This window comes from Doryrhamphus excisus, linkage group LG10, assembly GCF_037039965.1.
Source record: "Doryrhamphus excisus strain RoL-2023G ecotype Guam linkage group LG10, RoL_Dexc_Guam_v1.1, whole genome shotgun sequence".
NCBI lineage: Eukaryota > Metazoa > Chordata > Actinopteri > Syngnathiformes > Syngnathidae > Doryrhamphus > Doryrhamphus excisus.
This window is the reverse complement of record NC_136366.1, coordinates 17,152,503-17,180,251: the sequence shown is the minus strand read 5'-3', so window position 1 is coordinate 17,180,251 and position 27,749 is coordinate 17,152,503. Positions and strand designations below refer to the sequence as shown.

Below are 27,749 nucleotides of genomic sequence, written 5' to 3'. Positions count from 1 at the left end.
ACTGAAATGAACTGAACTTTAGTTCAAATTTGAAATGGTGTACTATGACTGTGAACAGTTCACCGCGCCCCCAAGGGGGCTCGCTTTGCTATTTGAGAAGCACTGGCGTACACTATGGCACGCGTCTTGTTGTGTTATTAATACACTGCGTGAGTACAACTGTGTTATCACAAAATGTCCTTGTTAGCAGCTTGCTAATACATTGAAAGAAGAACTACTCCTTTCTAAATACAGTGTGTTAGAAATAGTGTAGGTATGTTGTACACTTGGCTAAAAATGGGAAATATGTATGTCGATGTAGTGTATCCAGCTGTATGTGGAATACAAAATGTTTACATTCCTTTGAATTGCTGCATAACCGACAGAAGATGTTCACTGCGTTTTTGGATTCTGATGTGCTCCTCCTTCAGTCTGTCTTGCTCCTGCAGCACCTCCTCCTAAAAGAATAGTAAAGAGAGTTTTCAGGCCACCGTATTCAACTTTAATCATGAAACAGCCAGCATGTGATCAAAGTGTAATTTATAGCTTCATTCTAAGACAATAGTGGGGCGGATCCCCCTGGGGGGTTGCAGGGAACTGTCAGTGAGGCCTTGTATGCTCTCCATTTGTTAGTTTTTCTATTTGGCGCACATAGAAGTAGTTTTAATTTCAAACCCAGAAATCCCTTGTTTATTGCAGTTAATTGGTTCCGGTTTGACCTGACATTAATGAATTCCCGCAAAGGCCTTACTTATAAATTTAATATTTAAATGCAGTATATATAACTGATTATGTTTTTCTGGAATAATTTTTTGTTTACCATTAGACATTGCCCTCTAGACATAAAATACCATCCCTATAGTCACTTTTAAACCTGTCTTACCCAATATAGTATACCGATAAAGGGGACCGATTCCACTTTTCTGACCTATAAATGTAGTTAGAATGTAGTATTCTCATGTTAAAAGATCATGCCAAAGTTTCAGATAATTAGGTTTGCGCAGTTGGAAGTGAGCCCTGAAAGATGGTTGGCATGGCTGAAAACGCTTGGTTTTAGAGGGCGTTGCAAAACTGTTCCTTTGTGATGTCACAGCTTCCTTATGGTTGTGACTGTAGGTGCGATACGCTCTCAGCCCTCCCCCAAGCTCTGCTTCTCTCTTTACGAGTCAAGCTCAGGCAGAAGTTATTGTATTTGGTGATTCCCAGCAAGAGAAAAATATATCATCTGTCAACTGCATTTCACACGGGACTGTTTCTCTGAACAGAAATGTGAAATATCTGCCGAAACAGCGCGCTCTCTCCAAGAAAGGTGCATTAATGTGCGTCCATGCCGCGCCCTCACGTCTGGCTTCTGAGCTCCACTACACCAACAGTGCCTCTGACAAAGTATGTCCGACAATGAGTGCTCCTCCTCCGGCAGGCGAGGTTGGAGGCAAAACCACATGTCTGGTTTCTCCTGAGCTACGATCATGAGCTGACAGTACCTCCTAAACACTTTTCAATTAGTTCTCTAAAGAATGTATTCATTTATTATCAACTCCTATACCCACTACAGTAAAGTCTCGTTATATCAATATCGGTTATATCGAAGTACTGCTTATTACGATACTATTTTCATTTCCCGGCAAATTTCTAGTCTTTTATGATATAATTAGTTCCGTTAGTACGATACCCGGTTATTATGATAATCCGGTTACTACGATGCCCTTTTCATCTCCCGCCAGCCAATTTGGTCTGCTTATATCGATACAAAAGCAGCTTAAATCAATCTTTGCTTAAGGATTTCAATACCAAAAAAGAACACGGCGAACGGCTGCTTCCAGTCAACTTTATTTTTCACACTTCCACCACCAGAGCGCAGCACACACACCAATTCCCGCACTTCCTGGTTCACAGGTCATGCTCAACCCGCCCCACATAGCTGGCCAAACACATGCCTGCAACAGAAGAACCAACTGACATAGCATACACACCTATTCCAACGAAGACACAAGCGTACAAATACATGTATTTAATTGTGCTGTATTCAGATATCTTTTTATCGCTTGCAATAATCACTGTTTTTCATATGTACATGCTGGCGTTCGTGGTTTCTCTTGTGTGTATAGATTCTATACACACGAGAGAAACCACAAAGGCAGTTGGTTCTTCTGTGTGAACCAGGAAGTGCGGGAATCGGTGTGTGTGCTGTGCTCTGGTGGTGGAAGTGTGAAAAATAAAGTTGCAGTTCGGCGCAGGATCGGATATATCGACAGTCCAGTTATATCGATATTTTTTCCGACTCCCGACAATATCGATATAACGAGACTTTACTGTATATTAGAAACTGCGGTTCATTCATAGTTAGGAAGCACTTTGGGCTTGTGACCAATCTCAGCGGAGTGGGCGTGCCTGGAGGCGGGCTGTGGGTGGACCGTTTTGGCAGAAAGTACAATTCCAAGGACATACAGCTGGAATAGGTGCAGATTCTGGAAGTTCTAGAAATGTTTCTGTGTGGGTTATTGTGTGTAGATGCTCTATAGGAGTCCACAACTCAATACAAAGGGTAGAAAAATTTGTATAATCGGAAAGAGTCATATGTGTTGCTGTAAATGTGTTCCTGTTGGGAATTATGACCTCAACAGTAGTGGGTGTTATTATTCTGATTATACTGCTATTATAATTGTGCTTGTTCATCATTCAACTCTGCAATAAAGGCTGTTGTTCCCGCCAATCAAATCTGGTGGTTGTGTTACTAGGGGCTCATTTCTGGGATTGTGTTGTAACCACAAAATGTTCATTCATTCATTCATTTTCTACCGTTTTTCCTCACGAGGGTCGCAGGGGGTGCTGGAGCCTATCCCAGCTGTCTTCGGGCGAGAGGCGAGGCACACCCTGGACTGGTCGCCAGCCAATCACGGGGCACAAACAACCATTCACACTCACATTCATACCTATGGACAATTTGGAGTGGCCAATTAACCTAGCATGTTTTTGGAATGTGGGAGTAAACCGGAGTACCCGGAGAAAACCCACTCATGCACGCGGAGAACATGCAAACTCCACACAGAGATGGCCGAGGGTGGAATTGAACCCTGGTCTCCTGGCTGTGAGGTCTGTGCACTAACCACTCGACCGCCGTGCCGCCCCCCACAAAAAGTTGTCACACAAAACGTCCCTGAACAATGTGAAAAAGAGGATTTTGAGGCACTGAACTGTGTGCGTGTGTGTGCATGTTTATTGACCCGCAGTCTGTAGAGATCCCTCCGCTCGTGGTCGTTCTCCTCAGCTCTGGCTCGAAGCCACGCCTCATTTTGATAGCGATGTCTATCCAGCATCTCCTGCAACTCCTGACACAAGCACATGTATACACACACACACATACAGTATGGAACATAGACTCAGATAGAAGATTATAGCTGAATATGTAGTAAAGAATGAACCTGTTGATGTTGCTGCTTTTGTGCCTCCAGGGCCTCCCTCTCTACTTGAAGGGTAGCAGCAGAGTTTGACAACGTCCTCTTCTCTCTGTAAAGATGATTTCAAGGAGCAGTCATGTCATGAAGTATGCATTTGTTTTTGTTTTGTCAAACAAGAGCAAAATAAAAAGGGAATCATGGCTAAGCTGGTAAGGTGGTTGTCTCCCATACTGAGGGTTGCAGGTTTGATCCTCGGTCCTCCCGTGATCATGTCTAAGTATCCTTGAGCAAGGTACTAAACCCCCCAAGTTAGTGCTGATGCATCAGTAGGTAAATGTGCTAATAGTGTCAAACATTTTTTACTCACTTGTAAAAAAGTAAGGATTGGTTAGGGTTAGTGCTACTACAGGATCTGACACGTTTGTAGGTTAAATAAAAGGCGAATAAAGTAAAGAAACAAAAAAAGTGTTTTTATTTTTGTAGTACATATAATGCCATTCTGTTTCATTATTTTGGAAAAATTCAATCAGTTCTGGCGGTGCAAGGTCAGCCGGTTGATTTTGGTTTCAAGGCAGATCCAGTCGCTTTGAAGTTGGTAACCCATAACAAGATGATGTTTGGAGTACGGGATCAATATTGGAGGGAAGCGGGGACTGCTGGGGTGCTGGGCCAGGGGGGGTCGGGGCCAGGTGGTGGTTGTGCTTCAGCAATGTCCTGGGGTTTTGCTGGGGTGTCCGATGTTCCCACTCTTATTTTGTTGTTTTGTCTTATGTAAGATTCTGTGATTATATGTGTGGAAAAATCACTTATTGAATTGGTAACTGCTATGGCGTGGAGAAGGGGTAGGATTTAATAAGCTTTGCTTCTTCCTGCTCCTTTTCAGACATGTGTAGTAATGAGGTGTTGTGTGTATGCATGTATGTGTGTATACAGTGAAGAAAATAAGTATTTGAACACCCTGCTATTTTGCTATTTCTCCCACTTAGAAATCATGGAGGGGTCTGAAATTTTCATCGTAGGTGCATGTCCACTGTGAGAGAGATAAACTAAAAAGAAAAATCCAGAAATCACAATGCATGATTTTTTAACAATTTATTTGTGTGATACAGCTGCAAATAAGTATTTGAACACCTGTGTATCATCTAGAATTCTGACCCTGAAAGACCTGTTAGTCTGCCCATTAGAAGTCCACCTGCACTCCATGTATCATCCTGAATCAGATGCACCTGTTTGAGGTCGTTAGCTGCATAAAGACACCTGTCCACCCCATACAATCAGTAAGACTTTAACTTGTAACATGGCGAAGACCAAAGAGCTGTCCAAAGACACCAGAGACAAAATTGTACACCTCCACAAGGCTGGAAAGGGCTACGGAGCAATTACCAAGCAGCTTGGTGAAAAAAGGTCCACTGTTGGAGCTATCATTAGAAAATGGAAGAAGCTAAACATGACGGTCAATCTCAATCGGAGTGGAGCCCCATGCAAGATATCACCTCGTGGGGTCTCAATGATTCTAAGAAAGGTGAGGAATCAGCCCAGAACTACACGACAGGACTTGGTCAATGACCTGAAAAGAGCTGGGACCACCGTTTCCAAGGTTACTGTAGGTAATACACTAAGACGTCATGATGTGAAATCATGCATGGCACGAAAGGTTCCCCTGCTTAAACCAGCACATGTCAAGGCCCGTCTTAAGTTTGCATATGACCATTTGGATGATACAGAGGAGTCATGGGAGAAAGTTTTATGGTCAGATGAGACCAAAATAGAACTTTTTGGTCATAATTCCAATAAGCGTGTTTGGAGGAAGAAGAATGAAGAGTACAATCCGAAGAACACCATCCCTACTGTGAAGCATGGGGGTGGTAGCATCATGCTTTGGGGGTGTTTTTCTGCACATGGGACAGGACGAGTGCACTGCATTAAAGAGAGGATGACTGGGGCCGTGTATTGTGAGATTTTGGGGAACAACCTCCTTCCCTCTGTCAGAGCATTGAAGATGGGTCGTGGCTGGGTCTTCCAACACGACAACGACCCGAAGCACACAGCCAGGAAAACCAAGGAGTGGCTCCGTAAGAAGCATATCAAGGTTCTAGCATGGCCCAGCCAGTCTCCAGACCTGAACCCAATCGAAAATCTTTGGAGGGAGCTCAAACTCCGTGTTTCTCAGCGACAGCCCAGAAACCTGACTGATCTAGAGAAGATCTGTGTGGAGGAGTGGGCCAAGATCCCTCCTGCAGTGTGTGCAAACCTGGTGAAAAACTACAGGAAACGTTTGACCTCTGTAATAGCAAACAAAGGCTACTGTACCAAATATTAACATTCATTTTCTCAGGTGTTCAAATACTTATTTGCAGCTGTATCACACAAATAAATTGTTAAAAAATCATGCATTGTGATTTCTGGATTTTTCTTTTTAGTTTATCTCTCTCACAGTGGACATGCACCTACGATGAAAATTTCAGACCCTTCCATGATTTCTAAGTGGGAGAAATAGCAAAATAGCAGGGTGTTCAAATACTTATTTTCTTCACTGTATATGTGTATATATATATACAGTAAAGTCTCGTTATATCGATATCGGTTATAACGAATTACTACTTATTACGATACTATTTTCATTTCCCCGCAAATTTCTAGTCTTTTATGATATAATTAGTTCTGTTAGTACGATACCCGGTTATTATGATAATCCGGTTACTAGGATGCCCTTTTCATCTCCCGCCAGCCAATTTGGTCTGCTTATATCGATACAAAAGCAGCTTAAATCAATCTTTGCTTAAGGATTTCAATACCAAAAAAGAACACGGCGAACGGTGGTTCACAGGTCATGCTCAACCCGCTCCCACATAGCTGGCCAAACACATGCCTGTATAGAATCTATACACACGAGAGAAACCACAAACGCAGTTGGTTCTTCTGTTGCAGGCATGTGTTTGGCCAGCTATGTAGGGCGGGTTGAGCATGACCTGTGAACCAGGAAGTGCGGGAATCGGTGTGTGTGCTGTGCTCTGGTGGTGGAAGTGTGAAAAATAAAGTTGACTGGAAGCAGCCGTTCGCCGTGTTCTTTTTTGGTATTGAAATCCTTAAGCAAAGATTGATTTAAGCTGCTCGACATTGTTCTATACTATAGAACAATGTCGAGTGCATTATTGCCCACTTTTAATGCAGTTCGGCGCAGGATCGGATATATGGATAGTCCGGTTATATCGGTATTTTTTCCGACTCCCGAGAATATCGATATAACGAGACTTTACTGTATGTAGATATGTGTGTATGTATATGTGTATATGTGAGAAATATATGTCCTGAAGTATATATGTGTTGCAGTTACCGATTCATTTGTTTTGATAAACGTTTCCACGATGAAAGCACCATGCTCATCATGAAAAAATGGCATTATATGGAGTACTTTTTACATTTAACCTACAAATGTGTCAGATCATTTTGCCGGACCCTGTACAACTAATGTAAGGTACCGATCCAGTTTCTGGAACTCCTGGTCCAGTAGAGTGAAAGCAGTCTGGATCATTGCCATGGCTTTGTCTCGAACTGCACTGAAGTCTCTGTGGACAAATACCTGCAGCAGAAAAATAAAAACTGCAGTTTGATGACATAATGGATGAACTACACCGATACGATGAGTTAAGATAGGTTAGGTTAAAAAGAGGAATAAGGGTAAGAGGAACAAAGCAGCACAGTCAAAGAGATACTGACTTCGGAGTGAGTACGAGAAAGAGGATGTTGTTAGAGCAATAAAAAATGCCAAGTCCTCTGGAAGTCCTACAGGATCTCGGTCTGCTTGTTCTCAGCCACTGTTGATGGTGTCTTCCATCTTGAATCTGGGACCTCCAGTACATTATTCCTACTACGTGTATGCTTATCCGTGTACTTCTAACAACCTGCTGTGATGTGCTGCAGCGTCTCTGGACCTTTATTGGGCAGTTTGCACACGAGGTCGTAGACCCCAGCCTCTATTGATCTTGTGTTTTGGTGTGCTCTTGTGCTGCCATGATTAGCGCTCCTGTGCTGTCATTCAGTCCAGCCTTTTCCAACCACCTCTTTGATTTTTCAGTGGTACATGCCATGCACTTTTATGCCTGTTTTATCCATAATATGCTCTGTATATATCAACTTATTCTTCGACATTTAGGCGGTAGAAAATGAATGAATAAATGAATGTTAGGCTTTCTCAGCTATTAGCTAACTGTCATTAGCAAACTGTAGCTAGCTAATGTTAGCTACTGTAGAGGCAATGAGCACTAAATACCTATAAATATGATGACAAATCATTCAAATTACAAAGACAAAACCGCTAATTTGCTAGTAATATGTAATAGGAGTATAAATACCAACAAAAACATAAAGATCACATGAGAGTTCTTGAGCTGCAGTCTTTGCTGACCTCAAATCTCCATGGCGACCATTGAACTGTTCACCACTTTATTCCACAAAAACAGATGTATGGTGGCACCCCTAAATAATCATGTATTGGAAAAATATTTTGTATGTGTTGTGTGTTTTTTGATGCACCCTTTGTTTTGTTTCCCTTTGTAAGCCTTAGTTCCTGCTTTCGTGCTCTTATTTTGTACTATTTCCTGTGTTGGTCTGTCCTGTTTTCCGCCACTCTTACGTTCCCGCTTACTGATTGTAATTGTTGATTGTTGTATTTAGTTCAGCAGGGTGCTTCTTCCTTTTTTGGTGCATTGAGCCTTTGACGTGCTGTATGCCGGTGATTCGCCTGGTCTACACTCTTTTATTTATGATGGTTTATTTATGAAGTTTTTACCTGCACTTGGTCCTCATCTCTACTTACAGCAACGGCGACATGCGCAACAGTGACAGGAAATGAACAAACTATGAGTGCCAAGCAGAAACAGGAAAATTAAGTAAGACTTAATAAACTTTTTTTGATTTTTCCGAGGGCGGCATGGCGGACGAGTGGTTAGCGCGCAGACCTCACAGCTAGGAGACCAGGGTTCAATTCCACCCTCGGCCATCTCTGTGTGGAGTTTGCATGTTCTCCCCGTGCATGCGTGGGTTTTCTCCGGGTACTCCGGTTTCCTCCCACATTCCAAAAACATGCTAGGTTAATTGGTGACTCCAAATTGTCCATAGGTATGAATGTGAGTGTGAATGGTTGTTTGTCTATATGTGCCCTGTGATTGGCTGGTGACCAGTCCAGCTGGGATAGGCTCCAGCACCCCCTTGTGAGGAAAAAGCGGTAGAAAATGAATGAATGATTTTTCCGACTTCCTTCAAGTACTGACCGGTCGATAGGGAAGGAAACAGATCTTTGAAGTGAACAACACCAGGCAGCTCTTTGAAGTGAGCCGTCATTTTTGGTCTCATGGTTGATGGAAAGGTGAGGAAAATGAGCAGCAGGAAACAAAAGCTAAGGCACTTTGTGTTTCTGTACATCGGTCTTTGTTAAAGGGGACCTATTATGCTTTTTCAACTTTTCTGACCCATAAATGTAGTTAGAATGTTTTCTCACTCTCAAACTCAAAGCTTGTTATTGTTAAAAAATAAAGGATCGGTATCAAATCAGAGACTATAGAAGACTATTTCAAAAATCCGCCATTTGACTGAGTGTGTCTGTGTGTGTGTGCGTCAGGTCACCTGTGCATTAGCAGTTGTACTCCCGGCTGGGTATGTTGGAGCGGTTTTGCTCAGCTCGTAGCGAACATTGGGGATTTTAGTGGGAGTGAAACTGTGCGTTGCCCAAACCGGAATGAAAGCAAAGTGTCAAAACTGAAACAAGAGAGTCATACATGACAACACACACACACACCTGTGGCCGGTTCCCTGAAGCCCAAACTCAGACAGAATCTCCTTCATCACTGCGAGGTGAGAAGATGCCTTCAAAAGGTCATTTACACTCGAATAAATAAATAAATAAATACCTGGTTGCCTTTCTGAGGGATTAATCAGTTTCATGACTTTCAGATCATTGAACTCCTGCCCTTCATTCTTCCCCCCAAATATGTACAGCTGTCCAAAACACAAACAGTACTTTAACAAGTAATTCAATGCCTCACATTTATGATGCATCTGTATATGGCGTATACTAACATGGCTGTGAACGATGAAAGCGATGTGTCCGTTTCGCCTTGCTGGAGGAATGCCGACATACAATGGCACCTTCCACTTTAGTTTAGCTGAGTACGTACAAGGCGTAGCGTTATGGCAATGTGCAATGTACGCACTTCATCAAAATATTAAGGCCTTAATTTGCACTCACCAATACTGAATTTATGAATCTCGTTGGATGACATCACTGGGCCGTCATTTTTGGTGCTTTTTCCTCCAAACAGGTAAAGATCCTCCAATGGATTTGAACATGTGAAAAATCCAGCATATAGAAGCAGAAACAACAAGGACAACATCCAATCAATTCACAAATAATACTATAAATGATGTACAGTATACTGTCAATTAGTTAGTGGATTTTGTTTAAGTTTCTTTTTTTACTTTATTTGGGCAAATATATGAATCATTACAGTGCATTTCTTACATCAATCAAAATATAACTTTCCATTATTTACATTTGTATTCAACTATCTGATTTGTGGGAACACAAACAACCTGCAGAGGGCAGGTGTGATGATGTCATCTTGTACTAACGTGCAATGGCTAAACCAGAAGATGCAAACAACCCAGCAAGAAGAATAGGAAGACTACGCTGTAATTTGCCAAAAAGTACAGAGATTAGGTTCTAATTTTGTGGTGCAGCGCAGGGTGGCAATGCATGGCGCACCCCACGCAGTGGTAATTTGGTCCAGTCAATTTGGTAATTTGGTCACCCAAGATGGGCGTGGCGGCGCACATAGGGAGGTGTCTATGTTTTCAGCTTGGCACAGTGGCAAAATCATAACAAAACGCTCACCAGCTCCGACCTGGTTTACTGGTCTATTCTTGGCGCATGTGAAGCGCACCCTGCGCAGTGGTAAATTGGCTGTCCCAAAGTCCCCCTAAATAAATGGCTTGCCCCCTCCAAATCAACATTTTAGAAGTGAAAACTGCCAGAAAAAGCACAAGACAGATCCACTCATCGCTCATCCCCATGGCTGTCCTGGAAGCTTTTTCATAGTCCGGATCGCCCTTCCCTCCCCACAGTAACCATCCAATCACTGTTAGTATGCAAATGAGCCAACATGCAGTACGGACTTTGTTAAACAGAGAAAGTGACCCTTTAGATGATTAATCAGGGCTCGACAATAACGATGTACCGATGGCCCGGGGCAAGTTATAACAAAATTTGGGCAAGTAAATCCAATCAGTGATATTCCCGTCGAGCAAGTGCACTTTAGCATGCCATACTGCCAAGAGTTTTTTTAAAAGTGGTTCTTGTTGGGTGTTGGTAAAACACGGACTGCGTAATTCCGGTGGTAATTTGCAAACCAATCCTTGCAAATCTTGAAATGGACCAATCAGAATAGTTTATTTAGACCGCGGTCCGCAGTTCTCTGTGTATTTTTCTCACCTTTGCTTCACAAATTATTGTTTGACCATTGAGCATTTTTTTCTGGATTAAAAACACTTTACTAGTACACAAATGTGTCTATTCAATAATGTTTCATTGTGGTACACAACTTATGAATATCACTGCTTACTACGACTACTACTTTTATTTATCAAGGCAAAGTGCCTAGAAGTCTCTTGACAATCCAGATTTCCATGCAACGTCATGATCTATGTAGGAAAACAACCACAAGAAATGATAATCATTTCATCTTTATTTGAGATTCTCATGTGATGCCACAAAAATGAGATAATATCATTATGGCAGTCTTTTCATTTTACATGGGGCAAGTTCGGGCAAGTAGTTCTCACCTTAAGGATTCCCCATGGGGAAGTCATTTTTGTTTTTAATGTAGAGCCCTGATTAATAATGAATAAAAACAATGATTAATATAAAGTTTGTTGTTCAAATCTAGCAAGCGAAGATGCCTGGGTTAGCCTGCTGCTGTGTTTAATGTAACTGTCAGGAACAGATGACGTGTCCCATGAGGTGGCGTACGTGGTGAATGACACGCATGGCGGCCTCTGATGCGCATTTAAAAGCAATGAGAGGCGTTCATTTGATTGGTTAAGGTTACACTCGGTTGTGTTAAATCCTCTCTGGCCTACTCTCCTCCCTCTTTGCCACATGCACCAGTGGGAGGGACGGGGGCGTGGGTGCACCGCGCTGCACCTGACTGCGGTGCTCACAAAAATTGCAAGGTGCGCTGGCTACACCCCGTTGGCCCACCTGCCCTGGTCTGCAAAATGTGTGCCTATTGTATCAAATTGTAATCTCAAACACAAATCTTTCCATTCTAAAGCAAAAATAAAGGTTGACTGTTCCAATACTTCCAAAGTCCACTGTTTTGGGCATTGAATGTAGGTAAAACATGTGTATGTGCAATGGAATGCTTCATTCCAGATATAGACAATACAAAGCAACTATTATTGATGTGGATTGCTGGTAAATACTGAATGTTTGGAAATTTTCCTTTAAAAAGTAATTTGTTATAAAGAAGTTTTGGCGGAGAGTGTCGTTGAGATGTTTCTGAGATTAAGGCTAAGGGCTGACCTCGTGAGTTGCAATGCTTTAGGAAGGCAGTGTTTTCCCAACCACAACCCGAGTGTGACTAGCTGTTTAGCTTCCTGTGTAGTAGTTGCAAGCAATGCCTGAATGGAAGCAACATCCAACAACACAACATTGCTTTGTTTTTGCATTCATGCTTCCTTTGTAGTGATTATGGTGATGAGTGATGGGGTTGGGAATTGTTGTCCACATTACTTTTGTGTGTTTAAAGACATTACATTTGAACTTTATAATATTCTATATTACTGGTGTGCAGTAATAAATAAATTACATATTGTGTGTGTGTGTGTGTGTGTACCGTTACTTTGTCATGGTGTGCTGTCAGTGTTTGTCCCCTGCAGGCTGCAGGTAATTCTCCCTTTGTCTCCCATTTTTGCCACACCAGGTTTTCTATAATTAAAAAAAGGCAAGTAAATAAAATGCTTGTCATAGGTCCATGAGGTATTATGCACGTATATTTAAACCAGGGGTGTTCAAAATGCAGCCTGGGGGCCCACAGCATGTTCTAAATATATACAGTAAAGTCTCGTTATATCGATATCGGTTATAACGAATTACTGCTTATTACGATACTATTTTCATTTCCCGGCAAATTTCTAGTCTTTTATGATATAATTAGTTCCGTTAGTACGATACCCGGTTATTATGATAATCCGGTTACTACGATGCCCTTTTCATCTCCTGCCAGCCAATTTGGTCTGCTTATATCGATACAAAAGCAGCTTAAATCAATCTTTGCTTAAGGATTTCAATACCAAATTAAAACTGCAAGCAGTGATGAGCGGGCTCGAGCACCCCGACGCGCTCGGGGGTACGCGCGGGTCGGGGGTACGCGCGGGTCGGGGTCGCGCGCGCGACCGGACGGGCGCGCGGACGCGCCGTACGAAAAACCGCGGCGAGCGGATAAGCGGTAAGGGAGTCACGGCACTTGCAATTTTCCGCCAGGAGGGGGCGACAGCGGCGGCGAGGCGGGTGCGCGGTCACGTCCCGTCCGACACCGCGAACCGCCATAAAAAAATTCACGACGATCGGACCACGCGGTAGGTCCTTGCGGCGGATATACGTTTCCGCCTGTGGGTGGCGCTATAGAGTGGTTGGCCCACACGGTAACGGACCGGAGGGTACCCCGAACCAACAGAAAAAATTAGGGGCCGATCCGACCGTGCGTAAGGAAGTTACGGCAGATATACATTTCCACCAGTTGGTGGCGCTATAGCGTATGTACACACACAGTCATAGACCAGAGGGTACCCCAGACCACCAGAAAAAAATTGGGCCTGATCCGACCATGTGGAAGGAAGTTACGGCTATATACATTTCCACCAGTTGGTGGCGCTATACAGTCTATGTACACACACAGTCATAGACCAGAGGGTACCCCAAACCACCAGAAAAAATTTGGGCTTGATCCGACCATGTGGATGGAAGTTACGGCTATATACATTTCCACCAGTTGGTGGCGCTATACAGTGTATGTACACACACAGTCATAGACCAGAGGGTACCCCAGACCACCAGAAAAAATTTGGGCCTGATCCGACCATGTGGAAGGAAGTTACGGCTATATACATTTCCACCAGTTGGTGGCGCTATACAGTCTATGTACACACACAGTCATAGACCAGAGGGTACCCCAAACCACCAGAAAAAATTTGGGCTTGATCCGACCATGTGGAAGGAAGTTACGGCTATATACATTTCCACCAGTTGGTGGCGCTATAGAGTCTATGTACACACAGTATAACAGACCAGAGATTGACCCAACACACCAAAAAAAATTTCAAGACAATCTGACCATGAATCAGGAAGTTACGGCAGATATACATTTCCACCAGTTGGTGGCGCTGTGTTTTGAACATGGCTTCTGGAGCATTAGGTGCGTCCTGTCATGATAGACGTCTCCACCGAAAATCATAGTGATACGTGTAACGGGTGGCGAGGGATAATGAATTGAAACTTCTAGGTGGCGCTAGTGTGTCAATTTAGATTGGTGTCACATGGGAGCACCACCAGGGCGCTCAGGCCTGGATTAAGGCCTCACGTTTAAGATTTCAGCAGCCTGTGACCTTCTGCAGGCAAATGATGACCTTTTGATGGTCAATGGCGAAGGCTGACCATTCGCCGTGGCCACGCCCTCCACATGTGCTTTACACACATCATAGTCCATCAACTGACATCATCAGTCTGTCAGTCAAACTGTGTATTGACTTTGATGTACATTGCTTCAAGGCAAGGCCAGACACCAGGCAGGGCCAGATATGAAATGGTCAAAGTTTGGTGGCGTGCCACGCCCACATCCTATGGAGCGGCCCAAAATCCTTCGCAATTTAACGTGGGCCATCCGTCTAGTGTCCGTTGATGCAACAACGGACTCATTCGGTCAAACCCCCTAGGAGGAGTTCGTCAAGATACGACCCATACATCCGCCCCCAAATGGCCGCCGCCACCTAAAATGGCCGACTTCCTGTTGGTTTTAGAACATGGGTTATTGAGACTTTTTTGTGCGTCCTGTCACGAGTGATGTCTCCTCCGAAAATCATGCCGATACGTGCAACGGGAGGCGAGGGATAATTATTTTAAAACTTCTAGGTGGCGCTAGTGAGTCAATTTGGCTTGGTTTCATATGGGGGCCACACCAGGCCGCTCAGGCCTGGATTCTGACCCCCCCTATGAGCTTTCAAGCCCATGCGACCTTTTGCGGGCGAATGATGACCTTTTCTATGTAAATGGCGAGGCCTGAGCATTCGCCGCCAGGCCACGCCCACCACGTGTGCTTTTCCTGCATCATGGTCCATCAACAGGCTTCACCAGGCTGTCAGGCAGTGACCTTGTGACCCTGATGTTCATCTGATGAATCTCCTGGCAGAAAAGGCCTCATGTAGATGACACGCCTTTAGCCTGTCGCCAAAAGGTGGCGCTGCGACGAAATCAGGAAGTGACCTACGGGGACCTTCGGGGCGGGGCCATGATCACATGTACCAAGTATGATGAAGATCTGACCACGTGGAGCCAAGTTATTCACGTCTACAGTTACGCTCAGCGTGCAAGGCCCGGACATATGAAAATGGGCAAAATTTGGGGGCGTGCCACGCCCACATCGTATGGAATATCCCAAAATCCTTCGCAATTTAACGTCGGCCATCCGTCTAGTGTCCGTTGATGCAACAACGGATTCATTTGGTCAAACCCCCTAGGAGGAGTTCGTCGAGATACGACCCCAACTTCTGGCACGAAAAAGGCCGCCGCCATCCAAAATGGCCGACTTCCTGTTCGTTTTCCAATATGGGTTCTTGAGACTTTTTGGTCCGTCCTGTCACGATAGACGTCTCCACCAAGTTTCGTGACGATAGGTGAAACTGGTGGCGGGGGCCAATTTTTTCAAAAATTAAAGGTGGCGCTAGAGAGTCAATTTTGGAACATTGTTTTCGGGACCCCCACCAGATCGAAATTTTCACCAGACCTGACGCGCTTGCAAAATTTGGTGAGTTTTCGGGCATGTTAAGGCCCTCAAAATGTCCGTCCTTTCGTCAGAATAAAAAACGGAACGATTACAATAGGGCTTTCGCACTGGTCAGTGCTCGAGCCCTAAAAAGAACACGGCAAACGGCTGCTTCCAGTCAACTTTATTTTTCACACTTCCACCACCAGAGCGCAGCACACACACCGATTCCCGCACTTCCTGGTTCACAGGTCATGCTCAACCCGCCCCACATAGCTGGCCAAACACATGCCTGCAACAGAAGAACCAACTGACATAGCATACACACCTATTCCAACGAAGACACAAGCGTACAAATACATGTATTTAATTGTGTTGTATTCAGATATCTTTTTATCGCTTGCAATAATCACTGTTTTTCATATGTACATGCTGGCGTTCGTGGTTTCTCTCGTGTGTATAGATTCTATACACACGAGAGAAACCACGAACGCAGTTGGTTCTTCTGTTCCAGGCATGTGTTTGGCCAGCTATGTGGGGCGGGTTGAGCATGACCTGTGAACCAGGAAGTGCGGGAATCGGTGTGTGTGCTGTGCTCTGGTGGTGGAAGTGTGAAAAATAAAGTTGACTGGAAGCAGCCGTTCGCCGTGTTCTTTTTTGGTATTGAAATTCTTAAGCAAAGATTGATTTAAGCTGCTCGACATTGTTCTATACAATAGAACAATGTCGAGTGCATTATTGCCCACTTTTAATGCAGTTCGGCGCAGGATCAGATATATCGACAGTCCGGTTATATCGATATTTTTTCAGACTCCCGACAATATCAATATAACGAGACTTTACTGTAATTTAAAGGGGACCTATTATGCTTTTTCCACTTTTCTGACCTATAAATGTAGTTAGAATGTTGTATTCTCATGTTAAACGATGCCAAAGTGTCAGATCATGAGGTACGCATATTTGGAAGTGAGCACTGAAAGAATTTTGGGATGGCTTTTTTTCTAACATTGGCTCTCTGTGTTCAGGGGTAAAGGAAAAGCAACATTTGTTTACAATTGATGAAAATAAAGTCATTTTAATGGCATAAAGTTGTAATATTAAAGAAATATAAAGATATGGTAATAAAGTCATAATTACAGGAAGAAAATTACAGGAAGAAGATTTTTTAAAAGAAATTGTATTAAAATGGTATCATAACCGTACTTTCAAACATATAAATGTTGTCATATTTTTTGACAGAATTGTGTGACTTACCAGTTTTGCTGCATTTTGATGCCCTGGAAAACCACCAATGTCCAGAGTACGGTAATAAGTGATCAGTAAATTTCCCTGAAGTAGGATTCCTTATTAATAAATGTAATATTTTCGTAGTTGCCACATCGAAAACCTGTTTACGACCTTCATAATTAGAGCCCACCAGACATGAAATAACACCCCTAAAGTCACCTTTACACTTCCATTCATTTTCTACCGCTTATCCTCACGAGGGTTGCGAGGTTTCGGGGCCAGCCAATCACAGGGCACATATAGACAAACAACCATTCCCACTCACATTCATACCTATGGACAATTTGGAGTCACCAATTAACCTAGCATGTTTTTGGAATGTGGGAGAAAAACGGAGTACCGGAGAAAACCCACGCATGCACGGGGAGAACATGCAAACTCCACACAGAGTTGCCCGAGGGTGGAATCGAACTCAGGTCTCCTAGCTGTGTGGCCTGCGCGCTAACCACTCGGCCTTCACCTTTACACTTGTATTACACAGACATAAATAAGACATAAATAAGACTTGTGTGGGCGGCACGGCGGTCGAGTGGTTAGCGCGCAGGCCTCACAGCTAGGAGACCAGGGTTTAATTCCAGCCTCGGCCATCTCTGTGTGGAGTTTGCATGTTCTCCCCGTGCATGCGTGGGTTTTCTCCGGGTACTCCGGTTTCCTCCCACATTCCAAAAACATGCTAGGTTAATTGGCCACTCCAAATTGTCCATAGGTATGAATGTGAGTGTGAATGGTTGTTTGTCTATATGTGCCCTGTGATTGGCTGGCGACCAGTCCAGGGTGTACCCCGCCTCTCGCCTGAAGACAGCTGGGATAGGCTCCAGCAAACCCGGAACCCTCGTGAGGAAAAAGCGGTAGAAAATGAATGAATAAGACTTGTGTGTGTTGCGGTCTATATGTTCCAGTACTAGCAGATCTGAGTCAGGGGTGGACAGGAAGTAACGTCGAGGGTTCAGAGTTGATTTTCAGCTTGACGTGGGTCACGGCCACAACAGTAGCATGTGTTACGGATTCTTGTGCTTATTGTGAGATCATTCAAACATGCAATAAAGCGACAAGGCTGATGTTACAGTAACATTACTGACACCTAGTGACCAGTGTAGAATACTACACATACATATATACATGTGTCTTCTGAATGCCTTATGTTTTGTATTTTACATCATTCAACCATTTCTATGCACGGGTAAGTATTTTTTTTGAAACTATGATAGAGTGTAGCCACAAAATTCAAAGTGCAAAGTGTCTTTTACCGTTCGTGTCCGCAATGGTACCATGATGCTACCATGATGGTACCATAACTACCAAGTTTAACAAGTGTATAGGAAATGGATGGTTCTCTGCGCCAGTTGCATTCAGACCAGCTTACCTGTGTTGAGGACATGAAGGTCTCTACAGAATTCTCCACTTGCTCCATAGCCTCCAAACATGAAAACCTGATCACCGACTAGAGCAAAACGTTGATGTGACCTAAAACACACACACACACACACATATATAATTTTTAATGTGGTGTAACACGCAACAACCCCCCAACCCTTCAAAGTACCAGAGAAAGATACCCACAGAGGTGGAGGTGGGGAGCCGCTTGTCTTAACCGGTGTCCAAGTGTGAGATACTGAATCATGAAAATGTAAATGTTTCAACTGCAGTCATTACTTTGACATGTTTCAACAGTAAAATGTTAGATTTTGAAAATAGGAGTGAGAATAATAGCAAGTTGGGCTGACAAGCAATGAAGGACATGACGACATGTACTGTACTGTAAATAGACAAATTTACCTCAGGTTAACTGCATTTTGCCCAACTTTCACAATGTGAAACATGAACACATATTTTTTCCCATTTTCTGTGCATTCTAACATGAAAAAACAAGTTGATATGAGCTAGCTAAAAATGCACGTCATTGGGACACACCTATTATTTGGACTATAATAAAACCGTCTGATAACGTTGCATGGTTTGATACACGTACACTGATGATAACATGCAATAGTTGCAGTATCTTGCCATATTTTGATTATTTAAAACACTACAAAGCTTCTTTTCGAGGCAATGTCCTCTCTCCTTGGGATGTGTGGCTGTGTCTTCCAGCACATGACATGTGCTCCAGTCCTCAGGTGAAAAAATGCAGACGGCAAACAAGCATCTTGTTGAGTCTTGGTAGCGAAATTGAGAGCTAGTTATCCACTCTTCCGTCTGTGAATGACACTGACACTAGCGATTAGCGAATCGTCGCGTTAGCATACCAGATAAATATAGTTTTTCATGTTAGCTGCTGCAATAATAATATTGCTGTAGCTTGCAAAAAGCACAAAAGAAAAATCTGAAATGTTGATACTAATAACTAATAGGCTTTGTTACTCTTTCTATCAATTTATTAATCTTTTACAAAATGAAAATATATTTATATATATGGTTGGGCAGCCTTTTGAGGTTTCACTCCAACACAGAAAAGAAGTGCCACCAGAGACACCATCTTCTGATTAAGATGAGTTTGTTCAGAGCCAACAAAAAAATGACTTTTTACCCCTCCATTATTGCGAGCATGTTAACATTGTCATTTATCTCGTGGTTTTATTCAATTAATCATCAGGACCTAACGCGCTTGCTCAGCATCACCACAGTTTGCTCCGCAATCATCGAACACCCTGCTAGGGCTCTGGGCATTGCAACCAGTAAATAAGTTACACTGCTCAGGTCCTACAAGCACACTACACTTGGTGTTTGAATGGCTCATAGGTCAAAGGTTAATCTTTGTCTCTACAGCAGAACAGCTTCTGAACTCTGACCCTTCACTGCATTTTTTTTAACTTTAAATTGTATACATTTGTGTCTTTAATGTCTGCTGTACCCTGGCCACTAAGTGGAACAAAAATGCTCACATGTGAGTCGGTATGTCTTAATTTCTATTATTATGTCTACTTTATGGAGAAATATGAGTGTTAAGGTGACTATAGGGGTGTTATTTCATGTCTAGAGGGCTCTAATAATAATATTAAAAACTGTATTTATAAAGTTGTGAATTATGTCTGTCTATCTATCTATCTATCTATCTATCTATCTATCTATCTATCTATCTATCTATCTATCTATCTATCTATCTATCTATCTATCTATCTATCTATCTATCTATCTATCTATCTATCTATCTATCTATCTATCTATCTATCTATCTATCTATCTATCTATCTATCTATCTATCTATCTATCTATCTATCTATCTATCTATGCTAAATAGGGAATCCTACATTGCGGAAATTCACTTATCATGGCCATAAATGAAAAAGTACTATATTTATTCGAAAGCAGAGAAAAGAATAGACTGATCTAATATACAGGTGCATGCGTGGGTTTTCTCCGGGTACTCCGGTTTCCTCCCACATTCCAAAAACATGCTAGGTTAATTGGTGACTCCAAATTGTCCATAGCTATGAATGTGAGTGTGAATGGTTGTTTGTCTATATGTGCCCTGTGATTGGCTGGCAACCGGTCCGGGGTGTGCCCTGCCTCTTGCCCAAGGGAGGCTGGGATGGGCTCAGCACCCCCTGCGACCCTAGTGAGGAAAAGCGGTAGAAAATGAATGAATGAATATACAGGTGTTCCCTGGTTTTCCACGTTCCATGTTGCGACATTCCATGGTCACCATAATTGATTACTTATAAACTTAAACTATAAACAGAAAACTCCTTAGAACCAAATCTCCCAAGTAGCAGTGCGCCAAAGAAAAGGAAAGCCATCACCAATAAAAATGAACATCATAATAAGTTCCAATCTTTGCTGATCTTTTGGTCCTAACTAGACTGTTCCAACCATCATTAAGGATAAACATATTGAATACTAATGAATGCCAGAGGGGTCATGGATTCTGTGCGCTGTTACAAACAACTCAGGGTTAGAAGGTTAGTTATCCTTCCGGACCAGCCTGGGACAAAATGTGGTTGTTGGTAACCAGAGGACCACCTGTAAAGATATTTCTATGATTTAGACCTGTGTTGAAGACCATGAGGTCATCGGTTGGCGTCCCCTCCAGTGTGCCTCCATACACATAGATGTTGTCTCCCACAGCCACAGAGCTGTGTCCGAGCGTTCTTACGGCAACGATCCCAGTTGTCAGGGAATCCCAGGTCAGCGACACTGATGGAAAACTGAAACTTCACAACTTTGTTTGATTCTAAAGACAGTGGCGATGCAAAGGAAGGTGGTGGTCATCATCTGCTCTGCGTCATGCATTACAACTTACTGATGTCAAAACTGTAAACTCCTGGAAGGCATTCGGTAGCCTGAGGATGGGACAGTCCTCCAAATAGATACAGTTTTCCTTTAACAACACTGAAGGGGATGAAAAACTTACAGTAAAGTCAATCTGTGTTGCAGATCTTTGAATGTGACATTGTGTACGGTCATTTACCAGAGGGTGTGTCCTTCTCTGGCTGGGGGAACTTCTCCACTCTGAGGAATCTCCTCCCACTTGATGTCATCTGGAGAAACTGTAGATACGTATATCTGATTGGGTGAATGATGATTTGACACTCATCTCCACCCGCATTTCCCAACAGATTCTAACTATTCCAACATAAATCTTCAGGGTTGACACATTCCCCCCAAAATCACAATCCTTTTTTCCTATGGGGGTCGCCACAGCAAATCAATCTCCTCCATCCAACCCTGTCTTCTGCATCTCTCTCTCTCACACCAACTACCCTCCTTCACTACATCCATAGATTGTGACATCCATATCTTTGTTTTTCCTCTACGCCTCCTACCAGCATCCTTCTACCAATATTTTCACTATGTCTCCTCTGGACATGTCCCAACCATCTCAGTCTGGCCTCTCTGGCTTTATCTCCAAGGACTCTAACATGTAATGTCCCTCTGATGTACTCGTTCCTGATCCTATCCATCCTGGTCACTCCCATTGAGAACCTCAGCATCCAATATGGCTGGTCTCACCACAGTTTTGTACCTTTCCTTTCATTAGCTCATTGAAACACAGCTATTTTTCAAAATTCAACCCCATCTTTGAAGATTTTGATTAATTTCTTTAAGGCACACAAAATATTGTGTTCGAGGAACCTACCTAAAGAAAGATTAGACTCTCATCTTTCATCACAAAGAAAGTTTGTTTCTACCTTTTTCAGTTATTTAGTACTTAGCAGTAGAAAATAGGTAAGTATCGGCAAAATATCAGTTTCCAACAAAAAAGCTTTTTGGGGAAAAGATACATTTCAAACATAACTTCCAATTAATCCATGGTAACCTCTTACCACAGTGGTCCCCAAAATCTTTTTTGCAGTGCCCCCATTTCGGAGATTAAATTATTTTCAGCCTCCCCGCTTCCCCCCGGGAATCAAATAAACATGTAAAATGTAAAAACTCATAACTCCAATAATAAGTGTTACAGTTAAAACAAATACACTGGCCAGTTTACCATGCCACCAATAATAAACAACCACACTGACGATTTATCACATTTACAGTATGCATTCATCTCTCACCATTTTCAAGCTACAAAACAGTAATATCAAAACTGAATGTTTTCTAGAAGAAATTCCTGTCTAAATTAATTAATTAATGGGACCCCCGCGTCCTCCGTCATAACGACCGCCCTAGGGGCCTATCACGCAAAAAAAAGTACGTATAATATTGTAATATCTGTGACTTTGTGTGTTTGGGCCTTTAAGAGGGCGGGGCTTGGAAGGTGACGGTGCTACGTCACAAGTGAGAGAGTGAGGCTGGTTGTGGCGCGAGGTGAGCGAGAGTCGAGAGAGAGCGCTAGCTAGGAGCGAATGGCGTACGTGTGTTGGCGTGGGTTGTGGCAGTGGCAGTCCGGGTGTGAGTGAACAGTTATAAAGTTGACCGCTCTCAATAAAGCGACTGAAGTGCATCGGCGACGTGAGTGTCTCTTTCTTAACCACAACCGGGGCATTACAATATGTGTAAATATGTCAGAGACGTACAATATCAGGGTTAGCAAAATGGATACTAAGTCTAGGGCGGGGGTTTCAAACTCAATTTACCTGGGGGCCACTGGAGCTAAGTTCTGGGTGAGGCTGGGTTTTCAAAAACATTTTTTTAATTAAAAACAGGGGAAAAAATCAGTTGAAAAAACTGTCTTCAATGCTTTTGCTTGTGCTATATCCTACACTTTTTCAGTGTTTTGGTTCCGGTTTTACACAAAAAAAGCTCTGATAAAACATTCCACTGTTCTCAAATATCTTAATTTGTATTTTTCTACACAAAATAAGATAAAAACTCAATAAACAAATCAAGAATAAAGAAAATGAATAAATCATTCAGTAATAATCAATACAATAATAATAAAACAGCATATAAGAAAAACTGAGAAATGAGAAATGATTTTTTTCAGATTCAAATGAACAGTATTAACAGTTATTTAACCTTTAACAGGTGGCACGGCCTCACAGCTAGGAGACCAGGGTTCAATTCCACCCTCGGCCATCTCTGTGTGGATGTTGCATGTTCTCCCTGTGCATGCGTGGGTTTTCTCCCACATTCCAAAAACATGCTAGACTCCAAATTGTGGAGCTAAGCAGTGACGGTCGTGATCTCAGTCATGGATGATGAGAGAGAAAGCAAAAGTGTATTGGGTACGAGCTTTCCCCTTAACACAAATATGAACTGACAAAGACAGGAGGTGCTGGTCATAGTATACTTGCACGTGCGTGCCAAACTCGCAAGGGAAAGTTCTCCTGCCTGCGCAGCGGGGACATGTTTGCTACCCATGAACAGGAAATCTTGCTTCATCTGCATCCTTCCAATTGTGCATCTACAAATAACACAGTAAGTAAAAACTTACGTATCTTTATTTTTTACAGCAGAATGAAGCCACCTGACTGAAATCAAACTGGCTAGCGAGCGAGTGCCTGATTTTCAGTGACACTCATCAGTGAGGCTAAGATTTGTATAATGTTAGCAACATTTTTACGGTTGATTTTTTTCATTCATTCATTTTCTACCGCTTTTCCTCACGAGGGTCGCGGGGGTGCTGGAGCCTATCCCAGCTGTCTTTGGGTGTGAGGCGGGGTACACCCTGGTCTGGTCGCCAGCCAATCACACGGCACATATGAAGAGCTTGCAACCAAAAGGCGCTAAATCCAATTTTCACCAAGTTGCATGTTTTTCATGAGTTTAATAGACCTCTGTCATGTGTATCCAAATCACATATTTTGGTCTTGAAATCATTTTTTAAAATATGAAAAAAAGTGATGTGAAATTTATGCTTTCAACCAAAAGGCGCTATTTCCATTTCAGATTTCAACCAAAAGGAGCTAAATCCCTTTCTTTATTCTTTATTCTGATTGGCCCAATTTTCCCATCTATTGATAATCTGACCAATCAGAGAGAAGAATACAATTGGCACTGCACATACAGAAAGCCAGTATCAGTGCGCATCCTGTTTTGTTTGTGTACATTAAGTACACGTATGATAGTTACAGTATGTTATGCAATTCAGGAGAACACAAATTGTGTTTTTACAGTATTCTGTAACATGGAAGTTTTTTTTTACGCCATAAAAGGCATGTCTCTACCTTGACACCTCCAACTTTCATGAGAAACATTATTTTACTTGTACTAAAAAACATACAATGTAAAGAGTTTGTAATGAGATGATTTTTGTCACTGCTTTTAATAACATTTTTATTATTGTCTGCAAATTGTTATTTTTCATGTGGGTATGATTGGGTATGTTGAGTTGTGTTAAAGCTGATCATCATGGAATGTGGATGATGTTAATGTGTGCTATAATATCTTAACAAAATTTTATCAGTAACAGTGTACTAGTGGTAGGTTATAACATTTTGTTTCTGTAATGTGTAAAGGTGAACGAGTGCGTGTGTGTGTGTGTGTGTGTGGGTGGGGGGGTGTATTGTATGTTGAGAATGGCTTCTGTGTTGTAATTATTTTATTAGCATAGCACATTAAAGCACCTTACATTCTTTTACAACAATGCCATTGAAGAAGTTAAAGGTGACTTCAAATTTATTTCAGCCAAAAGGCGCTAAATCCGAAAAAAAAAATAATTAAAAAAATTATATAAAATACGTACATGGTGTGTGCAGGATTTTTATAGCATGCATTTTTATGACCTATATTGATAGCTCTTTCATTTGCAATATAGACTTGATGACCAAATAGATTGATATGTGCGTAATTAAAAATCATTGATTTTCTTGAAATCAGTCAAAATGGATTTAGCGCCTTTTGGTTGCAAGCTCTTCATATAGACAAACCGGTTGATTTTTTTTTTCCATAAAATTTTCTTCCAGTTAATTTTACAAACTGGTCACTCAGCAAAGCAGGGGAGAGAAAGAGCACTTCCAAAATATTTTTACATCGAGCCGACAGAATTAAGGACTTATCTCGAACAAACTACATACTTGGTGGTTGATGGAAGAGTTAAATGATAACAGAGATGGCCGTGGTGGGTTTTATTTTACTTTCTGTCGACATTTACATGAGGTGTAACGATTTGTATTATGGTTACTCCTTCACTCCTGCTGCAAGTCCTCGTCTGATACTGATATTGGTAAGCATTTCATTTTCCTTGTTTCATATGTTACATTGGTCATTGTTTTGAGACTATAGATGTGTACATAAAGTAAATGATGTTGATGATGTCACTTGAAGTTTCAGGTGGAACAGAGAATGTCAATATTGGATGCTGGATGATCACTCTGGGGGGGTGTGTAAAATCTGAGGGCATCACACCATCCTTTTTGACAGGACTGGCTGCTGTGTTTGCAGTCTACTACATACATATTCAACCTTCAATATCAAGAGGAGGGAGCTTGTACTCCGCAATGTATTCTCAGGTAAGAATCATTTAATTTCCTTGTTGTCATTATAGATTTTTTTTTTAATTTTATTTATTTAATTAGTGAAAACTGGAACCTGAATAGCCTGTACGGCGGCTGAGTGGTTCTCGGGCATGTTAGAATTGTTCCAAGATATAGTTTTCCTTTCAGTCTCTAATCATAGACTATTCTGATTTCAGTTGCTTCATTCGTATCAATCCAGAGAGAGGATGGAAGACCACCTGAGGAAAGGGTGTCTCCAAGAAGACTGGTATGATGGTCCAGAAGAAGTCTGCCACAGTAAATACACATGTCTCCACACTACTGAAGAACCTCATGGACTTTGAATAGGACTTCATATAGGTCAGTGAGCTCTCTCTTGTCTCATGCTCTTAACTCCATATGTTGTTCTGACTGACATTGCCACATTAAACCATAAAAGACTCTGATATGATCAGCTTTATAAGCATGTTATATTATTACACGTCTCTGACTTATTTTGATTATTTTGCTTGCTGTTGTTTTAGAGCATCGACACTGCTAGCCAGAGGCCAACAACGGCCGGGAATGTGATGATCATCTCTCCCTGACTAAATAATGTTTACTTTGAATCAGGACTGTCCACACCTACTCAGATGAAGATAAACGTGCACCTACCTTGCAGAACTCTTTAGGAGGTAAAACACAAGCCTCACAGGACTCTATTGAGGTAAAGAACAAGCCTACCTAACCACTTTACCAAGAGCCTATGTCACAGAACTCTTTTAAGAGGTCTTGTTTTTCCCCAAATGTTGCCATTGATGCATATTTAAGTTATATAAGTTCTTACTGAGATGCTGTATATTTCCATACATGGCAGTAAATTGATGTTCTGTATATATAATTGCTTTTTGATAGAACACATGTGTACCTCACAGGACTATTTTAAGTTGGAAAAACACCAGCATACCTACAGTTTTCTTCAGAAATTTTGCAATTGATGATATTAAGTTCTTACTGGTGTGTATTTTCACAATGGTCTTGGAAAAGTGTGTTTTCAAACTGTTCTTACTGATACATGGTTGCAAACAGCAGAGAATACATTGGAGTACATTTAGATACAGTACGCATTCATAAGCATTCCTCACACAATTTGTTAGTCACTTACTGTATTTGCCGTGTATTTGCTGTAGTTGCTTCGGTATTCAGCCCAATTGTTTGATCAAAGGTAAAGTTCAATATGGTAAGATAAGACACTGAAAAAGAATAGTATGGAAACAGTTTTGTTGTGTTTTCATGTCTGGTAAGGTCTCTTACATGCATTTGAAGAATTTCATTCATTCATTCATTTTCTACCGCTTTTTCCTCACGAGGGTCGCGGGGGTGCTGGAGCCTATCCCAGCTGTCTTCGGGTGAGAGGCGGGGTACACCCTGGACTGGTCGCCAGCCAATCACAGGGCACATAGATACAAACAACCATTCACACTCACATTCATACCTATGGACAATTTGGAGTCACCAATTAACCTAGCATGTTTTGGGAATGTGGGAGGAAACCGGAGTACCCGGAGAAAACCCACGCATGCACAGGGAGAACATGCAAACTCCACACAAAGATGGCTGAGGGTCGCTAACTACTAGACCGCCGTGCCGCCCTTGTGTGATTTATATTCTTTGTAAATTCTGTGTAATTTAACAGGAAAATTGTTACAGTGTAATTTTACAGTAGTAAGTCTTTAATTGAGAATAATGTAGGAACTGCAAAATAACAGTATATTACTGTAATGTTTATACTATCTACAGCACAGTACTGTAATACTTTTACAGTAGTATACTACTGTCGATCACAGTAGCACACCGTAAAATAACAGTTTGAAGCTGGCGATTCTAGCTGCCAGTAGTGTACTGTAACTTAACAGGAACATTTGTTACAGTGTGCAGTTAATCAAATGAATAATTGTGTTGAGTCTTTGTACCTGTGAGCATGTAGAAGTCATTGAAGTAGACAGGGTTGTCCTCCTAAATTGGTCACCAGAGGCAAATTCATACTGGAAAATCAGTGTGACAGCACAAATTCCACACACAAAAAAAACAGTTTTGTGTCAAGCCACCTCTTGGGCGAGGTTGGAGGCTCCTCCAAAGAGAAAGGCCATGTTTCCTGCCACAGCTAAAGCATGGCCGTATCTGTCACAAAAACACAGACAGTGCAGAGATGGAAGTGTTACAGTGTTTTGTGCCATAAATGATTAACACTGTATAAA

The 27,749-nt window shown here is 42.1% G+C and overlaps 1 protein-coding gene and 1 long non-coding RNA gene across 2 annotated transcripts; one reads left to right on the top strand and one right to left on the bottom strand.

Annotated features, from left to right (window-relative positions):
* Window positions 1-27,728, bottom strand: LOC131108588 (uncharacterized). The gene is made up of 17 exons (XM_058059691.2): window positions 27,600-27,728; window positions 27,465-27,507; window positions 21,102-21,180; window positions 20,934-21,022; window positions 20,681-20,827; window positions 18,257-18,308; window positions 18,060-18,160; window positions 12,275-12,360; window positions 9,622-9,703; window positions 9,453-9,538; window positions 9,284-9,371; window positions 9,172-9,220; window positions 9,000-9,090; window positions 6,857-6,957; window positions 3,402-3,486; window positions 3,204-3,308; window positions 1-437 (listed from the first exon to the last, which is right to left on the bottom strand). Exons 1-17 carry the CDS (start codon window positions 27,726-27,728, stop codon window positions 333-335), a joined length of 1,518 nt encoding a protein of 505 aa, XP_057915674.2. The 3' UTR covers window positions 1-332.
* On the top strand, window positions 25,265-26,835 carry LOC131108631 (uncharacterized). Its single transcript, XR_013629336.1, has 3 exons — window positions 25,265-25,527; window positions 25,710-25,872; window positions 26,037-26,835. It is a non-coding gene; the product is annotated as an uncharacterized LOC131108631 (long non-coding RNA).
* Window positions 27,729-27,749: the final 21 nt, after the last annotated feature.

Excerpts from the sequence above, each read along its gene's own strand:
- LOC131108588 (XM_058059691.2), bottom strand. The coding sequence starts at position 27,728 with ATGGCACAAAACACTGTAACACTTCCATCTCTGCACTGTCTGTGTTTT. Across the intron at positions 9,539-9,621 it reads GATTCATAAATTCAGTATTG|CTAAACTAAAGTGGAAGGTG; the intron begins GTGAGTGCAAAT and ends GTACGTACTCAG. Across the intron at positions 3,309-3,401 it reads AAAAGCAGCAACATCAACAG|GAGTTGCAGGAGATGCTGGA; the intron begins GTTCATTCTTTA and ends TGCTTGTGTCAG.